Raw genomic sequence first — 18369 nt, forward strand, 5'->3', positions numbered from 1 at the left:
TTTTGTTTATATAGATTCTCTGTAGCTCTGGTCGAAGCCCAGTAGTTGTGAGAAGGACAAGCGCATCTGCCTTGTCACATTGTCACAATGATGCAGCCAAACGTGTTCATTTTGATAGAAACAAGATAAGTAGTGAACGGAAATAGAAGCCAAGCAGACCTTTTGAAAAATTGGTTCACTAATTTTATTTTATTTTATTTTATTTTTTGGTTCGCTAATTTTAATAGTATGTTTTCTTAGGACACTAGATGGTATAATGTGGGGTGCCAACTGCTGTTTTCCCCAATCTTCAAGGCGTAGATTATTGTATCACTTCTCCATCCCTTATAGCAGTGGATCTCAACTTTGCTAATGCTGCGACCCTTTAATACAGTCCCTCGTGTTGTGGTGACCCCCAAAGAAATCATGATTTTCATTGCCACTTCATAGCTGCACTCTTGCTCTAGTTATGCACGGTGTCGTAAACATCTGTGTTTTCACATGGTCTTAGGCAACTTGTCTGAAAGGGTCGCTCCACCCCCACAGAGGTTGTTGAGAACCTGTGCTGTATAGCTCTTACTTGAAAAGGCTTTACGAGTGCTTGTTTTCCTCAACCACAGTACAGAACACTTCGACTCATACAGAATGTAAAATCCTGTGGTCACAGAAAGGGGAAATGGTTCTAATGAGAATGGTGCCTTGCTTTCAAGTAAGCTTTGCATTGTTCAAAGTATTGTGTCTTCTGTGGGTCAGATAGTCAGGTAGAACCCTCCTTCCTTTAGAGTTTATATCCCAACAGTGTTCACCTTTATCACCGCTTCTCTCTTCTCTATTTTTTTAACTTTTCTTATACTTTTTACATTTACAGGCATATTTAATTTGGCCTAAACCTTTAAAAACACATTAAAGAAGGATGAAGAGTGTGTTCTTCCTCTGGAGGATTCATGATCCCCTGATAAGGTCACTTCAGACAGTTGTATGAGCTCCGTTTTTTTAGGCCATTACCACTGAGTGTCACTATCATCCACAATCTTCATTATTCTATGGAAATTATATTTTCTTTCTTTAATGAAGCAGAGACTCTTATTTTGTTTATTCTTATTAATGAGGCAGAAACTCTTGTCTTTTATATTTTCTCATTAATGAGGCAGGGACTCTTATTTTGTATATTTTTCTCTTAATGAGGCAGAGACTCTTATTTTGTAAATGTTCTCATCAGTGAGGCAGAGACTCTTATTTTGTATATGTTCTCATCAATGAGGCAGAGACTCTTATTTTGTATTTTCTCATCAGTGAGGCAGAGACTCTTATTTTGTATATTTTCTCATCAATGAGGCAGAGATCCTTATTTTGTATATTTTCTCATCAATGAGGCAGAGACTCTTATTTTGTATGTTCTCATCAATGAGGCAGAGACTCTTGTATTTTCTCATCAATGAGGCAGAGACTCGATTTGTGTATTTGCTTATCACTGTCTGTTGTACTTGTATTTTTCCAGATTAATCACTCACACCTTGTGTTTACTTTTGTTCCTTAATATCAGGCTTAGAGTTCTCCATACAGAACTCCCTGAGTTGAAATGTTTCCATGGATCTTTATTTGATTTTTTAATGTCAATAACTTTACTATGTGGGAGCTTAAAATTAATTGCATAAATCTCCCTCAAAATTTTCATTTTTAGCTACTGAGTTTCACATACTTAAAAAACTGGTTACAGATATTGAAATATAAAATATAAATATGTTCCATTATTCAAAATACTACATTTTATTACAAATTTAACTTCTCTAGTCAACTTGCAGCATGTTTTTGCACGCGTGTGGCTGATATATGTTCTTAAAAAATTTTTAAGACAAGGTCTTTTACTTTTTTAGATTTATTTATTTATTTTATGTATATAAGAACACTGTAGCTGCCTTCAGACACACCAGAAGAGTACACTGGATCCCATTACAGATGGTTGTGAGCCACCATGTGGTTAATTCATGGGAATTGAACTCAGGACCTCTGGAAGAGCAGTCAGTGTTCTTAACCTGAGCCATCTCTCCAGCCTGATATATATCTTTATTTTCAAAAGTCCAGTGGATTTTTGCACCATTATCTGTTAAGTCACATATTGTTTGCTCATTAATTCTCTATGCTCCCTTCACCTTACCTTTTCTGTTGTTGCTAAATGGTTTGGATATATTGGGCGTTTCTCATTGATTTTACAGTCAGGTACCCAGTGATTCCTTTTGCAATAGTAAATGGGATCTTTCTATCAATTTCATCTTCATTTGTTAATATGTACATAGTTCTTATCTAATTTCAACCTTAGATTTTTACTTGTTCTTTTAATTCCCATTCAATTTATTTCTATATAATTTCTAACTGTGTTCTTAAACGATTTTAAAATGTGACGGATTTAACAAAAAACTAGAGATACTGACTAGAGTGGTCAGGGAAGCAAGGGGAGCACCTGGGAGGAATTGGAGAGCGGCGGGAGTATGGTGGGAACACATCATATAAAACTCTCAGAGGACTAATAAAATGAGAAAAATGTCAATATCCACATTTTGCTGAAAATCTCATCATGCCAAAGGCTGAGGGTTTTCACTCCTAACAAGAATTTTCTTTCCTTAGAACCATTTCTGTTTTTAAGTTTATTTCACAACTATAAAACTAGAGTTTGACTCCAAATCTTTACTATGACTTATCTCCTGTTGTGGTAGGGGGATGGCAAAACAAAGCATGGCAAATAACAGATTAACTCCAGTGTTCTCCTGTGCTAGAAGGTTCTGGGAAGTTCCATCAGTCACTGAAAGCATTCTGAATGCTTTGTTTGTTTGTTTTCCTATTCTAAGATGGTAAACTTCATTACTCAACAGATAGTTGCATAGCCTGTGTAGGCTTTGCCAAGTGTCATAAGACTGTATTGAGATGAATTCCCTCCAGGGTTGTGACATCAAGAAGGGACCCTAAAGGAGGAGCAGGGCTGGGAGAAGAGCCTTGTTTGTTTAATGTGATGGCAAGTTACCTACATGTCTTCAGAGGTCTATTGTGAGGCTCTGTGATTAAGTTAATAATTACAAGTAATGGTTAACATATTGATGGCAAAGCCAAGTACCAATGACAGATAGATAGACAGACAGATGATAATTAGATAAATAGAGGATGGATAGATAGATAGATAGATAGATAGATAATAGAGTGAAAAAAAAGAATTTTTGGACAGGGACTTTAGAGACCATTAGTGTTTACCAGTAAAAAAGAGTAAATGAACAAAGTCATTGGAAGAGAAAGATGGAGAATATTTGCAAAATCCCCAGGAAGAGGTATTTGAGGTAAATGGTGTGAGCTGTGTAATGGTGTGACCTTTGGAGGGTCATGAGTAGAAAAGCATGTGGCGCCAATCTAAATAAGGAGTCTAATATCACATGTTCAACTACATACCATGTTCATGTGCTTAGCAAACACCTGGTGGTCCTTAGGAAAATATTTGTGGTTCTGTGAGCTGTAGAATGAGGTACCCAACCTAACTCTTAACCCTTTGAAGGTAATTTTTACTTGAGAGACTGACAGTAACTGACACTTTTTAGATTTGAGGTATTTGGTAGATGTTTTCTTGAAAAGTAACAACCACGAACCTTCAAGTTTCTACTGAAAGCCTGGATATTCCTTGCCAGTGATGAAATTTGAGTTTTCAAAGAAAAATAAAAGAGGTTCAGAAAGCTCGTACCCACCAGCACCACCACAGTCCTGACCGTTTGCCAGCCCAGTTTTCTGATGAGAGATTGGAGGTGCTGCTAACAGATGTAGTCACTGGAAACTCTATGATAGAGCCCGTGAACCCTCCAAAGCTCTGCATAATTTGAAGAGTGTTTTCACAGGTTCGCTTCCATAAAAACCCATGGGGGAAAATGCGGATTTTAATGTATCTGTGTATCAGAGACCTCACCAAGGTGACTGCAGTGACATATTGCAGCTGTCACTTGATAGCTGAAAGCACTTTTAACTGTTGTGTCATTATCATATTGATGAAGAATGAAGAACCATCATCACTTGAAAAGGCCGTTAGCTGTTAGATACCTACACACGACCATCCTCTTCTTGTATTTCATCCAAAGCAGCATATGTGTGCTAAGAACTTGGATGCAGAAGGGGGAGTCACCTCAAGGCTGGCTTTAATTAGGCCGCATGCTGAAGGTGTGTGTGAGACTGCAGTTCTGATGGGAGTCTTTGGGGGAGCGCAATCCTATTTTTCCTCTCAAAAGGTATACTGTCATTGCTGGCATGTGATGGCTCTGCTACCTAAACCACTGGAATGCTTTAACATTCTCAACTCTAACACGGAAACGATTACACATTAAAAGCATATTTGCTGTCCCAAGGTGTCTGAACCGTGCAAGCTGCTTGAGTTTGGAGGCAATGCAGCTGCTCCCGGGGAGAAGATTCAGCCAGGCAGGCGATGCATGTGACTGGGATGGGCTCAGGTCTTTGCTCTCGTCTCCTTTCTTTCTGCCGTGTGGGTTGAGTATACTTGACTTCTAAGTGTTCATAAACACAGATGATGTATTTAGTCACCTTTATGACCCAGACAAGCCACACTGGAGTGGAAATCTCACTTGTTGGTCCCTGATGGCTTCCAGCCTCTGGGACTGCAGGTAGAGGTGTAGACAGAAAGATGAAGTGCAGAGAAGACTGGACAAGCTCACGGCTTCCTGGGCTTGTTTGGAGACTTGTCTGGGCAGGGCATTGGGGCATTGGGATCTTACCTGGTTGTCCCTGGGAGGCAGCCGGTCTCTGGAGATACAGGCAGAGCTGTGTCCTCAGAAATGGAGCACAGAGAAGACAGGGTGGAACTCGGGTTTTTTTTTTTCCTTTTTCATCCTTAAGAAACTTTACAGGTGGATTTGCAGTTAAATATATAGTGTTTTATTAATCTTTGAAGATTTAATGCATGTATATATAATGTGTTATTATATTCGTTTTCCATGCCCCCTTTAATGCCTCTCACACTTGCCCACCCTTTGGCTTCATGCCCATTCATGTATTCCTGATGTATTCCTGAGTGGGAGGCATCCATTGAAGCACAGCTTGCCTACCAGGGACCACACCCTTAAAGAAAAGTGACTCTCCTCCTGCAAGAACCATCAGCTGTCCACGGGTCCTCAGCGAGGGTTGGAAATTGTGAGTCCATTACCCCTCACTCTCCCCCAAAGCTGGAATGTTAACTACCTTGGTAGGCCTTGCGACATCATACACAACTGCTGTGAGTTGGTTGAAGCATTTTCTTTTTTTATTGTTAAGATTGTAGTTTTGTTTTTAGGTTTGATTCCTCTGGAGCTGGATTTACAGATGGTCGTGAGAACTGGGAACAGAATCAGTGTCCTCTGCCAAAGCTATATTCGTGCTGAACTGCCCATCTATCTTTCCAGCCCATGCTGAGGCACCTTTAGTGATTCTTTCCTTAAAATGTATACCGGATAATTGAAAAGTATCGTTCATATCAGTATTGGCGTTTGATATTCGGCTCTGCTCATTCTCAGTATGATAAGTGATTTAAAAAAAATATCTATCCTGGATCTTGGTATGTGTTGACTGTCTCTTCCTAGTTTTAGCACCAAGGGGTTATTATTAAGATTGCATCTAGAATATTTGTTTTAATGGCTCATCACCTTGCTACATTTAGCAAATCCACCTGGTCCCTTCTGGCGGCTTTAGTGCCAAGACAGTTTGCTTGGCACTCATGACCCTTAACAATATTTCTGCTCTCTGCTTTGTGTTTCTGGTGCTCTTGCGACTTCAGCAAGGGGCATAAAGGTCGGCTGTTTCCAGTGACCCTCTAAGTAACGGCATGAGTCTGAAGGCGTGGCTGCCTGGGGGACACAGACACAAGGCTTCTCCGGAGCTACTTCAGCGTGTAGTTGCGGACAGGCTTGGCACATGCGGGACTTTACCGGTTCCCTTTTAGGACAGGCGCAATGGGTTGTCCTCCAATGATCAGCCTTGAAGAAAATCGCCGAGAGTCCAGGCCAGTTCTAGCCCGGGGCCCGCACTAGGGCAGGAGCTGAGGGTCCTGGAACTCTGTTGTGGCTGTTTCTGTCTACTGGCGCCAATTAACGTGGCAGGACAAGTATAGCCCGGGGCTTCCAGTATGGTGGACTGGTCACATTGCATTTATCCGCAGGAAGCAGAGCGAGAACAGAAAGTGGGACCCATATATAACCTTCTTTGTCCTCTCAGTGACACACTTCCACCGAGGAGGCTCTTTCTAAACAGACCATCCACTAGGGACCAAGTATTCACATCTGTGAGCTGATGGGGGACAGACGAAGACCGGATTTCAGATCGGCAACATCCTAGCACTGGCCGATACCGGCAAACCTCTGATGCTCTTTGGCAAGGCAATCTAGCCGAATTGATGAGCTAGAAAGATCCTGCCTCGAAAAGACAAGGTAGAGGATGACCTGACCTTGACTCCTGCCCCGTGACATACGCGCTCTTGCAAGTGTGTGCACACACTCTTTTGCACGAGTGTATAGCCACATGAACTTGTGCATATACCACACACAAATACAGACGCAGAACAATTAAAAAGTCTGAAAAGTAAAAGTGGGAGAAAAAGAACGTTTAAGTGCATTAACTTTTCCTAGGTCGCCTTTACATCATGATTGTTTACTTTACAGGAATTATGCTGGAATATGAGAAAGGTGGAGAATTAAAGACCAAATCCATAGATTTACTTGAGCTCAGTCCCAGGTAAGCGGGCCATGTACTTGCAGGCGAACACCGGACGAGGATGTGTGACTGGGCTGATGCAACTTGGTCATCAAAGACATAGAGCTCGCCACTCTGCCCTTTCTTTCCCTCCTTTTCACTTTTATGAGCAGGACTGTTTTAAAAGACGGCCTGGTTAGTCTAGAATAGCTCTTAGAAACGATTGAAGACAGTGACCAGCTTTCCCCGTTGGGTAGAATAGTCACAGCCAGGACTCCAGTATTGATACATTACCGTCAACGCAGGTCCACAGTGTGCTCTCGCCCTCCCAGCTTTGTTCTTCTTCCTGTCTGGGTTCCAGGACCATAGCCAGGATCCGGTAGCTAGCTCAGTCTTCATGTCTGCATAGTTCTTCTCGGCTGTATGGGTTCCTCCGGCTTTCCTATTTGTTGATAGTCTTAACACTTCTGAGCAGTACTGGTTTCTGAGTTTCAAAGTTACAATCCAGCCTGTTGTTTTCCTTCGTAAAGAAGAATTTCACAAGGTTGGTGGACTGTCGGAGAATGGGCAGAGGTTTGAGACCAGAGCTCCCCTCCACTGAAGTTCCCTGTGAGCCCAGAGTTCTCCACAGGTACCTGGGTTCACCATGTAGGAAACACCATGCAAACCTCCATTTGCACAGGCAGAGCAAGCTTGTCACACAGACCGCTAGCATACTTAATTGAAAAAAGCTACAAGCTTTGTTTGGTCTCGGATTTCCTTCTACCGGAAATAAGTCTCCGTGTTCTGCGTCCCCCCTCCGGAGAGGAGCGCATCCATTACTAGCACCTGTACTGTTCTGGGGACTCAATCTCAGGTCCTTCTGTCTGAACAGTGCGCACCTCCCACCGAGCCACCTCCCTGGTTCAAAGTAACCCAATTCTTCATGTTGTAAACATAGACGCAAATTTGACATGCAAGTGTTTGGGGTGAATTTCAGTACTGATGTCAACACCCTAGTAGGAGAGATCCAGAAAGCGGAGCCTCTGATCACCGCATCCCGGACGAAGCAAGTCAGGCTCCTGGTGCAGAGGCTTCAGGAGAAACTCAGGCAGCATTGCGACCACAACTTCTACCTGTTTAAGGTAAGGAGCGCTCAGGGACACCAGGATCATGGCTGCCACCTTACCTGCTAAAGGCATGCGTAGGGACACCAGGAAGGACAACTTGGGTGCTTTACTGATTTCTCTTAAAAGTAATGACTTTTCTTAAAATATGGGGGTTTTGTTTTGGTTTTCTTTTTGAAATAGGGTTTCACTGAGATAGGTCTGGCTGTCCTGGAACTCACTGTAGGCAAGGCTGGCCTCGAACCCTGAGATCCACCTGCCTCTGCCTCCCGAGTCCTGGGATTAATTGTGGGCGCCACCACTGCTCCAACTATGTTTTTTTTTTTCCCCTAGCAAAAGACCTGTTTGTAGTTTTACTATTTCACGTGTATTTTGCCAAGACTAAGCCTTCAACAAGTATTTCTTGTAAGAATGAGTGACTCTCAAAATACTAATTCTTGAGACAGTCAAGAAGGACTTGAAGTAAATTTATTTCTCCCTTTTATTAAATTATTTTCTAGTTAGAGTACTTCCAAGAAGTTGTATTTCATGATATATCAACATTTCTGCTTCATTGTGAACTAAGCTACAAACCAGTAAATTATTGACCAAATATGGTAGAAGTATGCTTTACTTCTCTATACGTTTCTGACAAAACTAAAAATATAACAAATGCATCCATGTATTTACTTAAGAACGGCTTTAAAATTAAATTTAAAAATGTTCTAATATGTTTTCATGTTATACTGAATTATCATTTTGGTTTGGGTATCGTCATCATCATCATTATCATCATCATCATTTTTATTATAAAAATCACACTTCTTATTTAGCAATTTAGCATTCGTTAGCTCTACCTGATATAAATCCAGGTTCTCTTGGTCCCCATCATTCAAGTTCCCAGAAAAATGAGGTTCTTCATTCTTTACTTTGTCCAGCAGGTGGCAACGTTTCATCACAAATGTAACCACAGTGACCCTGTAATTTCTCATGTTAGAACATTTTTGATAGCGAAAAGGAAGCTATTCGTAGTTGTAGTCTGGAAGCAGATCTATCTGATGCTGACTCACCCCAGATAACCACTCAACCAACTGGCTACTCAATTACTACATTTATCCAATGACCATCCATTAAGTATCCACTAACTAGATAGTGTAGGGGTTCAAAGATGGATGAGGCATTTTAGGATTAAAATTAATAATTCATTATACAACATATATAAGGATTTTTACGTATGCTGTTCAGACTTCCATAGCAAACCATATGTAGCATTTATAAATCAATGTTACAAAGGAATGCCATTTGGAACCCTCTTCAGTAACCACAATTCATCTTAGTAGTAAATTTTGTTGACGGGAAGTGAGCAAGTCGGGTACTTCTTGCAATTGTCTGTAGCTCCTGAGAGTACAGTTTGTCTTTTGCTCCTAGTTCGTTTGGCTTTTGAGGATCTTGTCCACTTAGTATATATGGCTAAGAATACATCAAAGGTCACCATTTGTTTGAAGTTAAAATAGATACATTTAATTTGGTACGAGTCCAATTAACGCTGTTTTCTTCTATTCAAGGTTCTCAGAGCACACATATTGCCGTTGACCAACGTGGCACTCAACAAAGCAGGCTCCTGGTAAGGGCCCCTTGTTCTTCCTAACTTTTAGCAATTAGGGTGAACATTTCTGAGGGTTTCTCAAATAGTTAGTTACAGACCTAATGTATGCATCTCTTGGATGGCCTGACTCTGCTAACGGTGAAGGAGAGATGCAAGCTCTTGCTCCCACTGCTCCGACCCAAGGTTTTTATGTGTCTATCTTCTTCCTGTGAGAAGCACCTAAGTTGTCATCGAGTGCTCCAGCCTTGAACGAGAAGACCCAGAGCAGACCACTTGGGTGCCTGGCTCATCGCCTGGCTGTGGGAGCTGCCAATCAGGGGCAGCCCTGTGGCTAGCTGGGTGGGTTCACAGAGGGCCTTTTCTATCTAGCTTTGTGCTTTGGTGTACAATGCTTAGAACCATCAATGCTGTGCTCACAGACTGCTTTGGTCAGGTTTGGATCTGAAGGTCTGGTTAGGAAAGTTGAGATAAAGTGATTGTTTTCATACATCGAGACGTATGATATGCACTATCAGCTCCCTGGGATTGCTGTAATAAAACAGCACAAGCCAAATGGCTGTCAAACAGACAGGCATTTTTATATTGCAGATGGTAATTACAGAGACTGTGTAGAGTGTAGGGGAAGAGAGGGCGAAAGATAGCATCCGAACTTCTGATCTGGCATCTGGGGGCATTGTCCAAATCACATCACATCATTTGCAGTTTCATAGAAGTCACTATAATGCACACTTTAACTGTACAAGAGTATTATAGGAAGAGATTTACGTCTTGTTATCTAGAAAGTTTTAAAGTCAAAGAATTTGAAACGGTTATTTATTCTGATAATTAAGGGGTTATCTTGTTGGAGAACAACAACAAACAAAAAACCAAAACCAAGGCTACCTATGAGCACAATGCCTGCCACACTCGCCACCCACTGCATTCACGCTCCCTCTGTTAGTTTTATCACAGGAAGCTACGATCGGACATGCAAGGTATGGGACACGGCATCCGGAGAGGAGCTGCACACCCTGGAGGGCCACAGGAATGTGGTTTATGCCATAGCCTTCAATAATCCTTACGGGTACGTTCACCCATTACTTCCTTTGCTCACCCTTCACCATTCACCCCACTACCGTGGTTGATGATAGGAAGATAAGAGGATGGTCATTCACTGGGGTTCTGTGATGGGAAGTGGTCCTTATTTTGTATAGCATACTGCTGGTGGCTCTGGGGAGAGTGGTGCTCATCTACCCTATAAGATGGCTTCCTTTATTTATAGATGAATATTCAGTCTTGCGGGGCAGAGGAAAAATACGCAAATAGTAATATGCTAAACACTAGTGCGGAAGGGCCCTTTCAGGTCAACCTCTTGTTACCAGATTCGCACACTTACAGTGTCCTCTGGTCCTACCCATCACACATTTCAGATGCCCACGACACCGTGGGTGTCTGTAGCCTCTAGAAACCCCATCACTGTGCCTGAGTCTTCTGTGGGGAGGCTCTGAGCGTATCAGCAGGTAGTTGTATGTCCACATGCTCATGCTTCCGACCGTTGTACTTGTGGAAATTCCCAGTGATTTCAACTACACAAAGCATCTTTAATAATTACAAAAGCATTGCCTACATTAATGAGGTGCAGAGATGCGAAGAGAGTTGCTGTCTTCTAGGGAAGGAAACTGAGAAGTTCCCCCAAGTGAGGCTGTGGCTAAGACTCAGTGGGCTCTGTGCTTTCAGTGGATTTAAATTTGAAGACTGTGGCTTTTGTTGTTGTTTTGTTTGCACAACTGATCCCTCCAGATGACGTTTTCCACTAATGAAGATAGTTTGAGGATTCTGGCTCAAATCACTCTCTCTCTCTCTCTCTCTCTCTCTCTCTCTCTCTCTCTCTCTCTCTCTCTCGTTGTATGTGTTTCAAAATTGAAATTAAAATAAAAGAAATTTGAGAGATAAACCGTCTCTCTTCCTGGCAACTAGAACACAAAACTAAGTTGCTGAAGGACTGAGGTAGGGAACCAGGAGATTGCTCCTGGCTTGGGCATCTTTAAAGGTGGCTCACGTGAATCCTGATGACCATACCAGAGTGTGGGAGCCGTAACCAGCTTCGGCTTGTAAGCCAATGATTTACCAGCTGCCCCATAGCCAGTGTGTCTCTGAAGTGACCATTTCCCACAGAGGGGACACAAGGCTGGGGTCAGCACAGGCTGCGGAGGGCACAACTTGAGATTGGTACATTTGAAGGGCAGAAAGGCGGGCAAAATGGACCGAGATCCTCCTAAAGTCTATGAGCTCATGCTGAGCAGGAGTGGAAAGGCAGCATAAGTGGAGGCGATGCCTTGATGCCCTGGAGCCCGACTGGCCGTGTGACTTGGCCCGTACACGTTAGAAGACGGATACACAGCAGAGCAGCATGTGATGATGAAGATGAACTGAGGATGGGGTCAGTGCTCAAACACTTGCTCGGCGTAGGCAAGAGCCCAGGCTTGGGAAAGAAAGATGAAAATACCAGAGAAAGAAAAGAAAACAAATATGTTAGGTTATAAGATAAAATAGAATGTCAGGCACAGTGGTGTGTGTCTAGAGTCTGAACACTCTGGAGGCTAAGTGGCTGGACTGGCTTTACTGAAGTTATAGTGTTGTGTAATGAGATTTAGTCTGAACAAACCAAACCAAACCAAACCAAACAACCACACCAAACCAAACCACACCAAACTACACCAAACTACACCAAACCACACCACACCACACCACACCACCACAACAAATAATGCAATTAATGGATTTTCTGAAAGGGATAAATAGGATCAGGGGTGAAATGAAATATTTCTGTACTAAGATTAAGTGCTAAAATAATCAGGCTGACTAGCCTCTGTGCTCTTTAAGTAAGGGAAGTCAACACGATATTTTGTTTGAAAGGGACTCAGGTCTCTCTGTGTGTGCAAGATACATATTTCAAGAATGTTTTTGAATATAAGGTCTCTCATTAGCCTGGAGTTTGCCAAGTAGGCTGCGCAGACTAGCCTCAAAGCCCCAGGGACCCTCTTGTTCTTAACTCTTCAGAAAAACCTTTTTCACATTGCTTGGATGTCTGTAATTTTCTTTCTTTCTTCTTTAAATTTAAAATTGTGTTGAGCATCAATGGGAGGAGAAGCCCTCAGTCCTGTGAGGGCTCAATGCCCCAGTGTCAAGGGGATGCCAGGGCAGGGAGGCAGTAGGAATAGGTGGGCAGGTGGGGGAGCACCCTCATAGAAGCAGGGGTAGTGGAGATGGGATAGGGGTTTCCGGAGGGGAAACCGAGAGATGGGATAACATTGAAATGTAAATAAGGAAATATTCAATAAAAGAAAAGAAAAAGAATTGTTTGTATATGCACATGTATGTAAACATGTGTGCACAAGTTGATGCAGTACCCCTGGAGACCAGAAGAGGGCAGTACATCTAGAACTGGAGTTGTAGGCAGTTGTGAGCCACCTGATGGTGGTGCTGGGAGTTGAACTCTTAACTCCTGAGCCACCTCTTCAGCCCTAATATGTAGCTTTCTCATATGGGTTCTGGGCCTTGAACTAAGCTTGTGCAGTGAGCACTTGGACCAACTGAACCATCTCCTTCTGCCCATTGGATTCTAGTCTTCAAGTCTCTCTCTACACCCCTCTATAACAGAAATAATTTGACATTATTTTCTCATGGAATCACTGAGGTCAACTTCTCATAATCTTATCAATTACATGCTTACCTAGGTTTATCTCTGTGACATTTCCCCTTTTAAATTTAGTGTTACCCTTTTGTATACCTGCAACAGTTTATATTCATACACCTAAGACTAGATATTATTGGTATTCGTGTAGTTGATTTTCTGAAGTTGCAGTGTTATTATATTAACAATTGACATAATTGCAAAACGTATCTATACCTATTATGCAGCTTCTTTAACATTCATACCTATGAATTGATACAATTAATTACTAAAAACCTTGATTTTGCCAGATACCAGAGCAAACGCAAGATTACTTATTGTTCGAACAGTGCAGTGTATGCCTCAGTAGATTGGTAGCTGGTATGTCAGTTCATGGTTCAGTGTATCATGAAGAGTGGTTGAATTTGTTTCTAAACTTTGAAAATTTTCAGTGACAAAATTGCCACAGGGTCTTTTGACAAGACCTGTAAGCTCTGGAGTGCTGAGACTGGGAAGTGTTACCACACCTTCAGGGGCCACACAGCAGAGATCGTGAGTACATTTGACACCCCGAAGTCTCCTTTATGCTGCTTTTCCCTTTAAGATTTCATCTCAAGAGTGGAGGTCCCTTTTATACTGAATATCCAAGCTTTGGGCCAGTATTTAGAGTCTGTACACGTTGTCCACAGCAGAATCGATGTACTTCTCAGTACTGAAGATTTAACTTCTCACAGCTACTCTCAGAACACCACACACTGACTAACTAGCCATATAATGCATGATCGGGATGTAAGTGTGAAGGGGCAGCCGCACTCTCTGATTTCCATTTGCTTATTGTTAGAGAATTATCTCAGTGAGGGTTGATTAGGTTGTCCCAGTAGCATGGGGAATGTGTACGCTGATCATTTCATGCATTTCGAGAGGATTCAGACTCATACATGTCTAAGATTCCAAATAAATAGCTCTCAATACTGGGACATCCCTGTCCCCCTCATCTGTGTCTGCTCTTATGATGATTAGTGAGATAACAGCACCTGCGGAACACGTGATGATCCTGGAGAACAAACAGGCTGCTTGGATTGGGAGCAAACTTGGTTGCCACCCACCTTCAGGTTCACAGCATGTCATTCACTCAAGAAGATCCTGCAGAGGGTTTAAGGTTCTGTAGGCATGGGGGCTGCTGTTACTCTGCAGCCACTTCTGGTTGTCCTCAAGCTTATGTTTGGCCCTTCACCAGCTCGCCATCTTGATGCATAGCTAGGGAAACTGAGGCACTGATGGTAAGTTGGCTGAAGTCTGTAAAGTGGTTGCTTAGCAGTATCACAGCAGGTTGATTCTGAGCACTGTGTAAGCTAGAGGTGCTAGGGGATCCCAGTAATCTCAGCATCTAGGAGGTGGAGGCAGGAGAACCAGATCAAAGTCTTTCTTGGCCACATAGGGAGGTCTAGGCTAACTTGGGCTGCCTGCAGGAAGCCATGCAGGATATAGAATCGATGCGGTGAGGCAGACATCACAGATAAGTACGAAAAGCCATGCTCAGAAGGGCCATGGTCATAGCTGCGAGGACACCAGGGAGCCCCTAGCACGAGACTTGCAGGGGATGGGCTGTGCTTTGGCTCTCCCTCTGGGTTCTGGAAACTGTAAAGGGAGCCCGTGATAGAGTAGGTAGCACGGGAAGGATGAGGTCCCCTCCTTAGGAGGAGATTGCCCAGGATCCTACCTGTACACAGCAGGTCTGTCACTCATTACGGCTCCGTGTGGTCGCACACAACGGGCTAAACCTGGATCTGCTTTCATCTGCTAAGGAAACCTCAAGAGTTCCCATGCAGAGCGAAGTGTCCCAAGAGTCACACTTGCATGTTTTCTGTGTTGTAGGTGTGTTTATCCTTCAACCCTCAGAGCACAGTGGTGGCTACTGGAAGCATGGACACGACAGCCAAGTTGTGGGACATCCAGAGTGGAGAGGAGGTGGTCACACTAACGGTATGTCCTTATCACCGATAAAGAAGCCCATCCTTTGTGCCGAGTACTAGTTTCTTCATATTATTAGCTATAAAATGAAGGCTACGTTAGAAGTTTGTGAGCCACTGGCTTTTAAACTGTGGGAGATGTTACAGCTGGCTTGCTGAATCCTGGCACAGAATCAGATGAACCCAGAGAGGCTTTGCTTTCTTTTATGTACATCACATAATCTCGGCATCCCTCCTTTACCTGGCCGTACATCACATAATCTCGGCATCCCTCCTTTACCCGGCCGGAAGAGAATGAACAGGAGCTGTTTGGGAAGATACGGTATTAAAAAGCCATTCCAGAAGATTCTGAGATTACGGTTCATTCTCTTCCTTCCCTTTCATGCTCAGTTTCGAATAAGCCCAGTAAGGGACTGGAAACCCAAAGGCCAAAGGGTGTGACCCACTGAGAGGCTGCTTTGGGCATATTGTTATCACCGTGTGTCTGACACCTTCCCAGGACCAGTCGTTGTCCTCTTTCTCCCACCCACCCCGTGGTGGCTGCAGCAATACAGCCATCAGAGTGAGATCCATCAGATGGGGCTTCTGGTTTCCTCGTCTTTTTAAAAGTATAAGTGAGTTTTACAACCTCAACCCAAGCAAATACAAACGGGATACTTTCTCCAAGAAAATTAAAAGTAGACTAAAGCAAGAGGAGAAAACAATCATCTTAAAAGTTATTTCAACAGCTTTTCTTTTGAAAACCCGAGGCCATAGCGTCATTAATGTCAATATGGAGCAGAACCTCCTGAATACGTTTCCGGAGTATTTTTGAAATTGTTTCAGTGTATTTCTTTTCCCTGCTGATTCTGCTTCCCCTGCTTGGCTGACTGAGCCCTGCTCTGCGCATGCGCATCCATCTGCTGATGGAAAACACCGGAGTGCATGCCCAGTGCTCAGCTACACTTCATCTTGGCAGCAAATTAGCTTGTAAATGAGCTTTTAAACTATTTTATTATATAAAAATATAACCAAAGGCTGAGGGGATATCGTGGCAGGTAAAGTTCCTCTGAGTGAGCATGAGACAGTGGAGTTGAATTCCTCGCACTCAAGTACCTGTCCGGTGCATAACAATTTACAGATGTGTAACCCCAGTGCTGGACGGTAGAGACAGATGGGTCCTGAGCACTTGCTGGCCAGCCAGCCTAGTCTAATAGCAGTCTGCTCTATGTCTAGTGAGAGAGTCTTTCAAAAATACTAAGTTGGATAGTCATGAGGAAATATATATGCCATTGACCTCTGGCCTCCAGAGAGGCCTCCATGGGTAAGTGAATCTGATACATGTGTGCATGTATGTACACCACACACATGCACAGATATACTTGCATACACACACACACACACACACACACACACACACACACAGAGAGAGAGAGAGAGAGAGAGAGAGAGAGAGAGAGAGAGAGAGAAATAGATAGATAGATAGATAGATAGATAGATAGATAGAGAGAGAGAGATAGAGAGACAGACAGACAGACAGACAAACAGAGGAAAGGAGAAGGAATAAGGGGAAATGGAAGGAACAGGTGAGGGAGAGGAAAAGGGGAGGGGAGAGAGAGAGGACAAGAATGATCCCAGCAGTTGAGACAGAAGGATTGTGTGTTCAGGGCTATAGTGGGAAAAGGCAAAACTAAAAGAAATAAAAGTATCTAATTGTATTTACTGAAATAACTAGAAACCTGAAGCTCGTACCCTAAATGAGGTCTTCTTTTCAGATTCTCAGATTTTGCTGTAGGAGGAACTTCTATATATGGTCTTATCCAGTGGGATGGCCAGGACTAGCCTGTGAGGAGGGAGAGTCAGATCCCAGAGAGTCGTGGGCACTGGCTACCATTGACCAGTTCCACACCCCACGATCACAGGAGTCTCTTCTTTCCTACAGTTATTAGATGATCCCATCTCCCGTTTTCTCTTGCCCACCACTCATTATGACAGCTATTTGAAAAGGGTCTGTTTTAACTCTTCCAGGACACTGCAGAAGACCCCTTCGAGTTTCCCCAAATGTATTCTTTTGCTTATAAAGCAACCCAGTCCTGCCCTGCAACATCTTGTTCTTCAGGGAACCAGATTGTAGTGTGCAAGGGAACAAGCCTTGCTGATTCACTCTGCAAATGTCACCAAATTCTGGTCTTTCAACCTCCTTGTCACCTTGTAGAAAAAGCTGTGCACTTGTGGAGTCCCTCCCACCTCAGCCTAGCCCAGCAGGACTTTCTGTCACTCTCTGCAGCTTTCTCTTCTCTACCATCTTTTGGATGATACTATGATCTTATCTATGCCTACTCTTAATCTATGTGCTCTTATCTACACACGTAGTTGACAGTATCTGTTCTTTTTTCCAGGGCCATTTGGCGGAAATCATTTCCCTGTCATTTGACACCTCCGGAGAGAGACTCATCACAGGGTCCTTTGACCACACAGTTGTAGTATGGGATGCTAGTACTGGAAGGTAATTTTCTAGATATTTTTGACCTGTGTCAGGGGTTAAGAAGATTCTGCGTTATGGATTAGTTTAGCCTTGGTTGGTTATCATTTCTTCAGTGTGGTTTCGTAATTTGCCTGCATGTATGTATGAGCACCACAATGTGTCTGGTACCCTCATGGTTGAAAGCCAGCATGAAGGTCTGAGGTACCAAATTTGGATCCTTGGCAAGAGAAGCAAGTGCCCTTAACCATGAGACATCTCTCCAGTTCCTATAGTTGATTCTTTAGTGTATTTCTGATCCACAAAATAAGTGATTTCCCACAATTCTGGGGAAATAATTCAAGGCAGCAACATAGAGGAGATTGTTTTAAAGAGCCTGGTGACATAGCTCTTATCAGCCCTATGTACTCTATAATGAGATTTCAATGACATCTTATTAAGGTAAGGCTGAATATCACAAGTTAAAACTCATAGCTAATTTCTTACACTTAATTTAGCCCAACAACTTCCATTTCCTTTCTAACGGTTGTTGGTCTTACTTGTTAACAGGTTAGCTAAATTAGCATATTTGTGTTGGGAAACTCCACTCCGAATGTTGATAGAGGGATTCCTTACCAGTGCTCTCACGCAAAAGGCACTGAACAAGGCATGAGGGAAGGATGGGCCTTTCCACCATTTGATGCACAGCTCCCGAATGTCTGTGGGTCTGTGGGACCCACTGATGTGTTTTTGTTCATTCATGAATTAGTTAGCTCATTAGTTCCTTTTGGAGTCAGTCTCACAGAGCACAGGCTGGTCTCTAGCTCTCTATAGCTACGGGTGACCTTTAGAGTCTGATCCTCCTTCCTCCATCTCCTGAACACTGGGAATCTAGTCTTGTGCTGCTGCACCTGATTCTGGATTCTGGGGATCAATCC

The 18369-nt window shown here is 43.0% G+C and overlaps 1 protein-coding gene across 4 annotated transcripts in view; it reads left to right on the forward strand.

Moving 5' to 3' along the window:
• Positions 1-18369, forward strand: part of DAW1 (dynein assembly factor with WD repeats 1) — a gene marked incomplete at both ends in the record, with an annotated part of 37724 nt that overhangs the window by 6157 nt on the left and 13198 nt on the right. Inside the window, 7 exons of one of the 4 annotated variants that reach the window (XM_080932966.1) lie at positions 6648-6720; positions 7658-7802; positions 9329-9387; positions 10310-10432; positions 13474-13573; positions 14897-15004; positions 17370-17476. In XM_080932966.1, coding sequence (XP_080789092.1) covers positions 6648-6720; positions 7658-7802; positions 9329-9387; positions 10310-10432; positions 13474-13573; positions 14897-15004; positions 17370-17476 — 715 coding nt within the window. Of the gene's footprint in view, positions 1-6647; positions 6721-7618; positions 7803-9328; positions 9388-10309; positions 10433-13473; positions 13574-14896; positions 15005-17369; positions 17477-18369 lie in introns of all 4 variants that reach the window. The other 3 variants (XM_080932963.1, XM_080932964.1, XM_080932965.1) reach the window with 3 other exon arrangements.

Source organism: Micromys minutus, assembly GCF_963924665.1.
Source record: "Micromys minutus genome assembly, chromosome: 19".
NCBI lineage: Eukaryota > Metazoa > Chordata > Mammalia > Rodentia > Muridae > Micromys > Micromys minutus.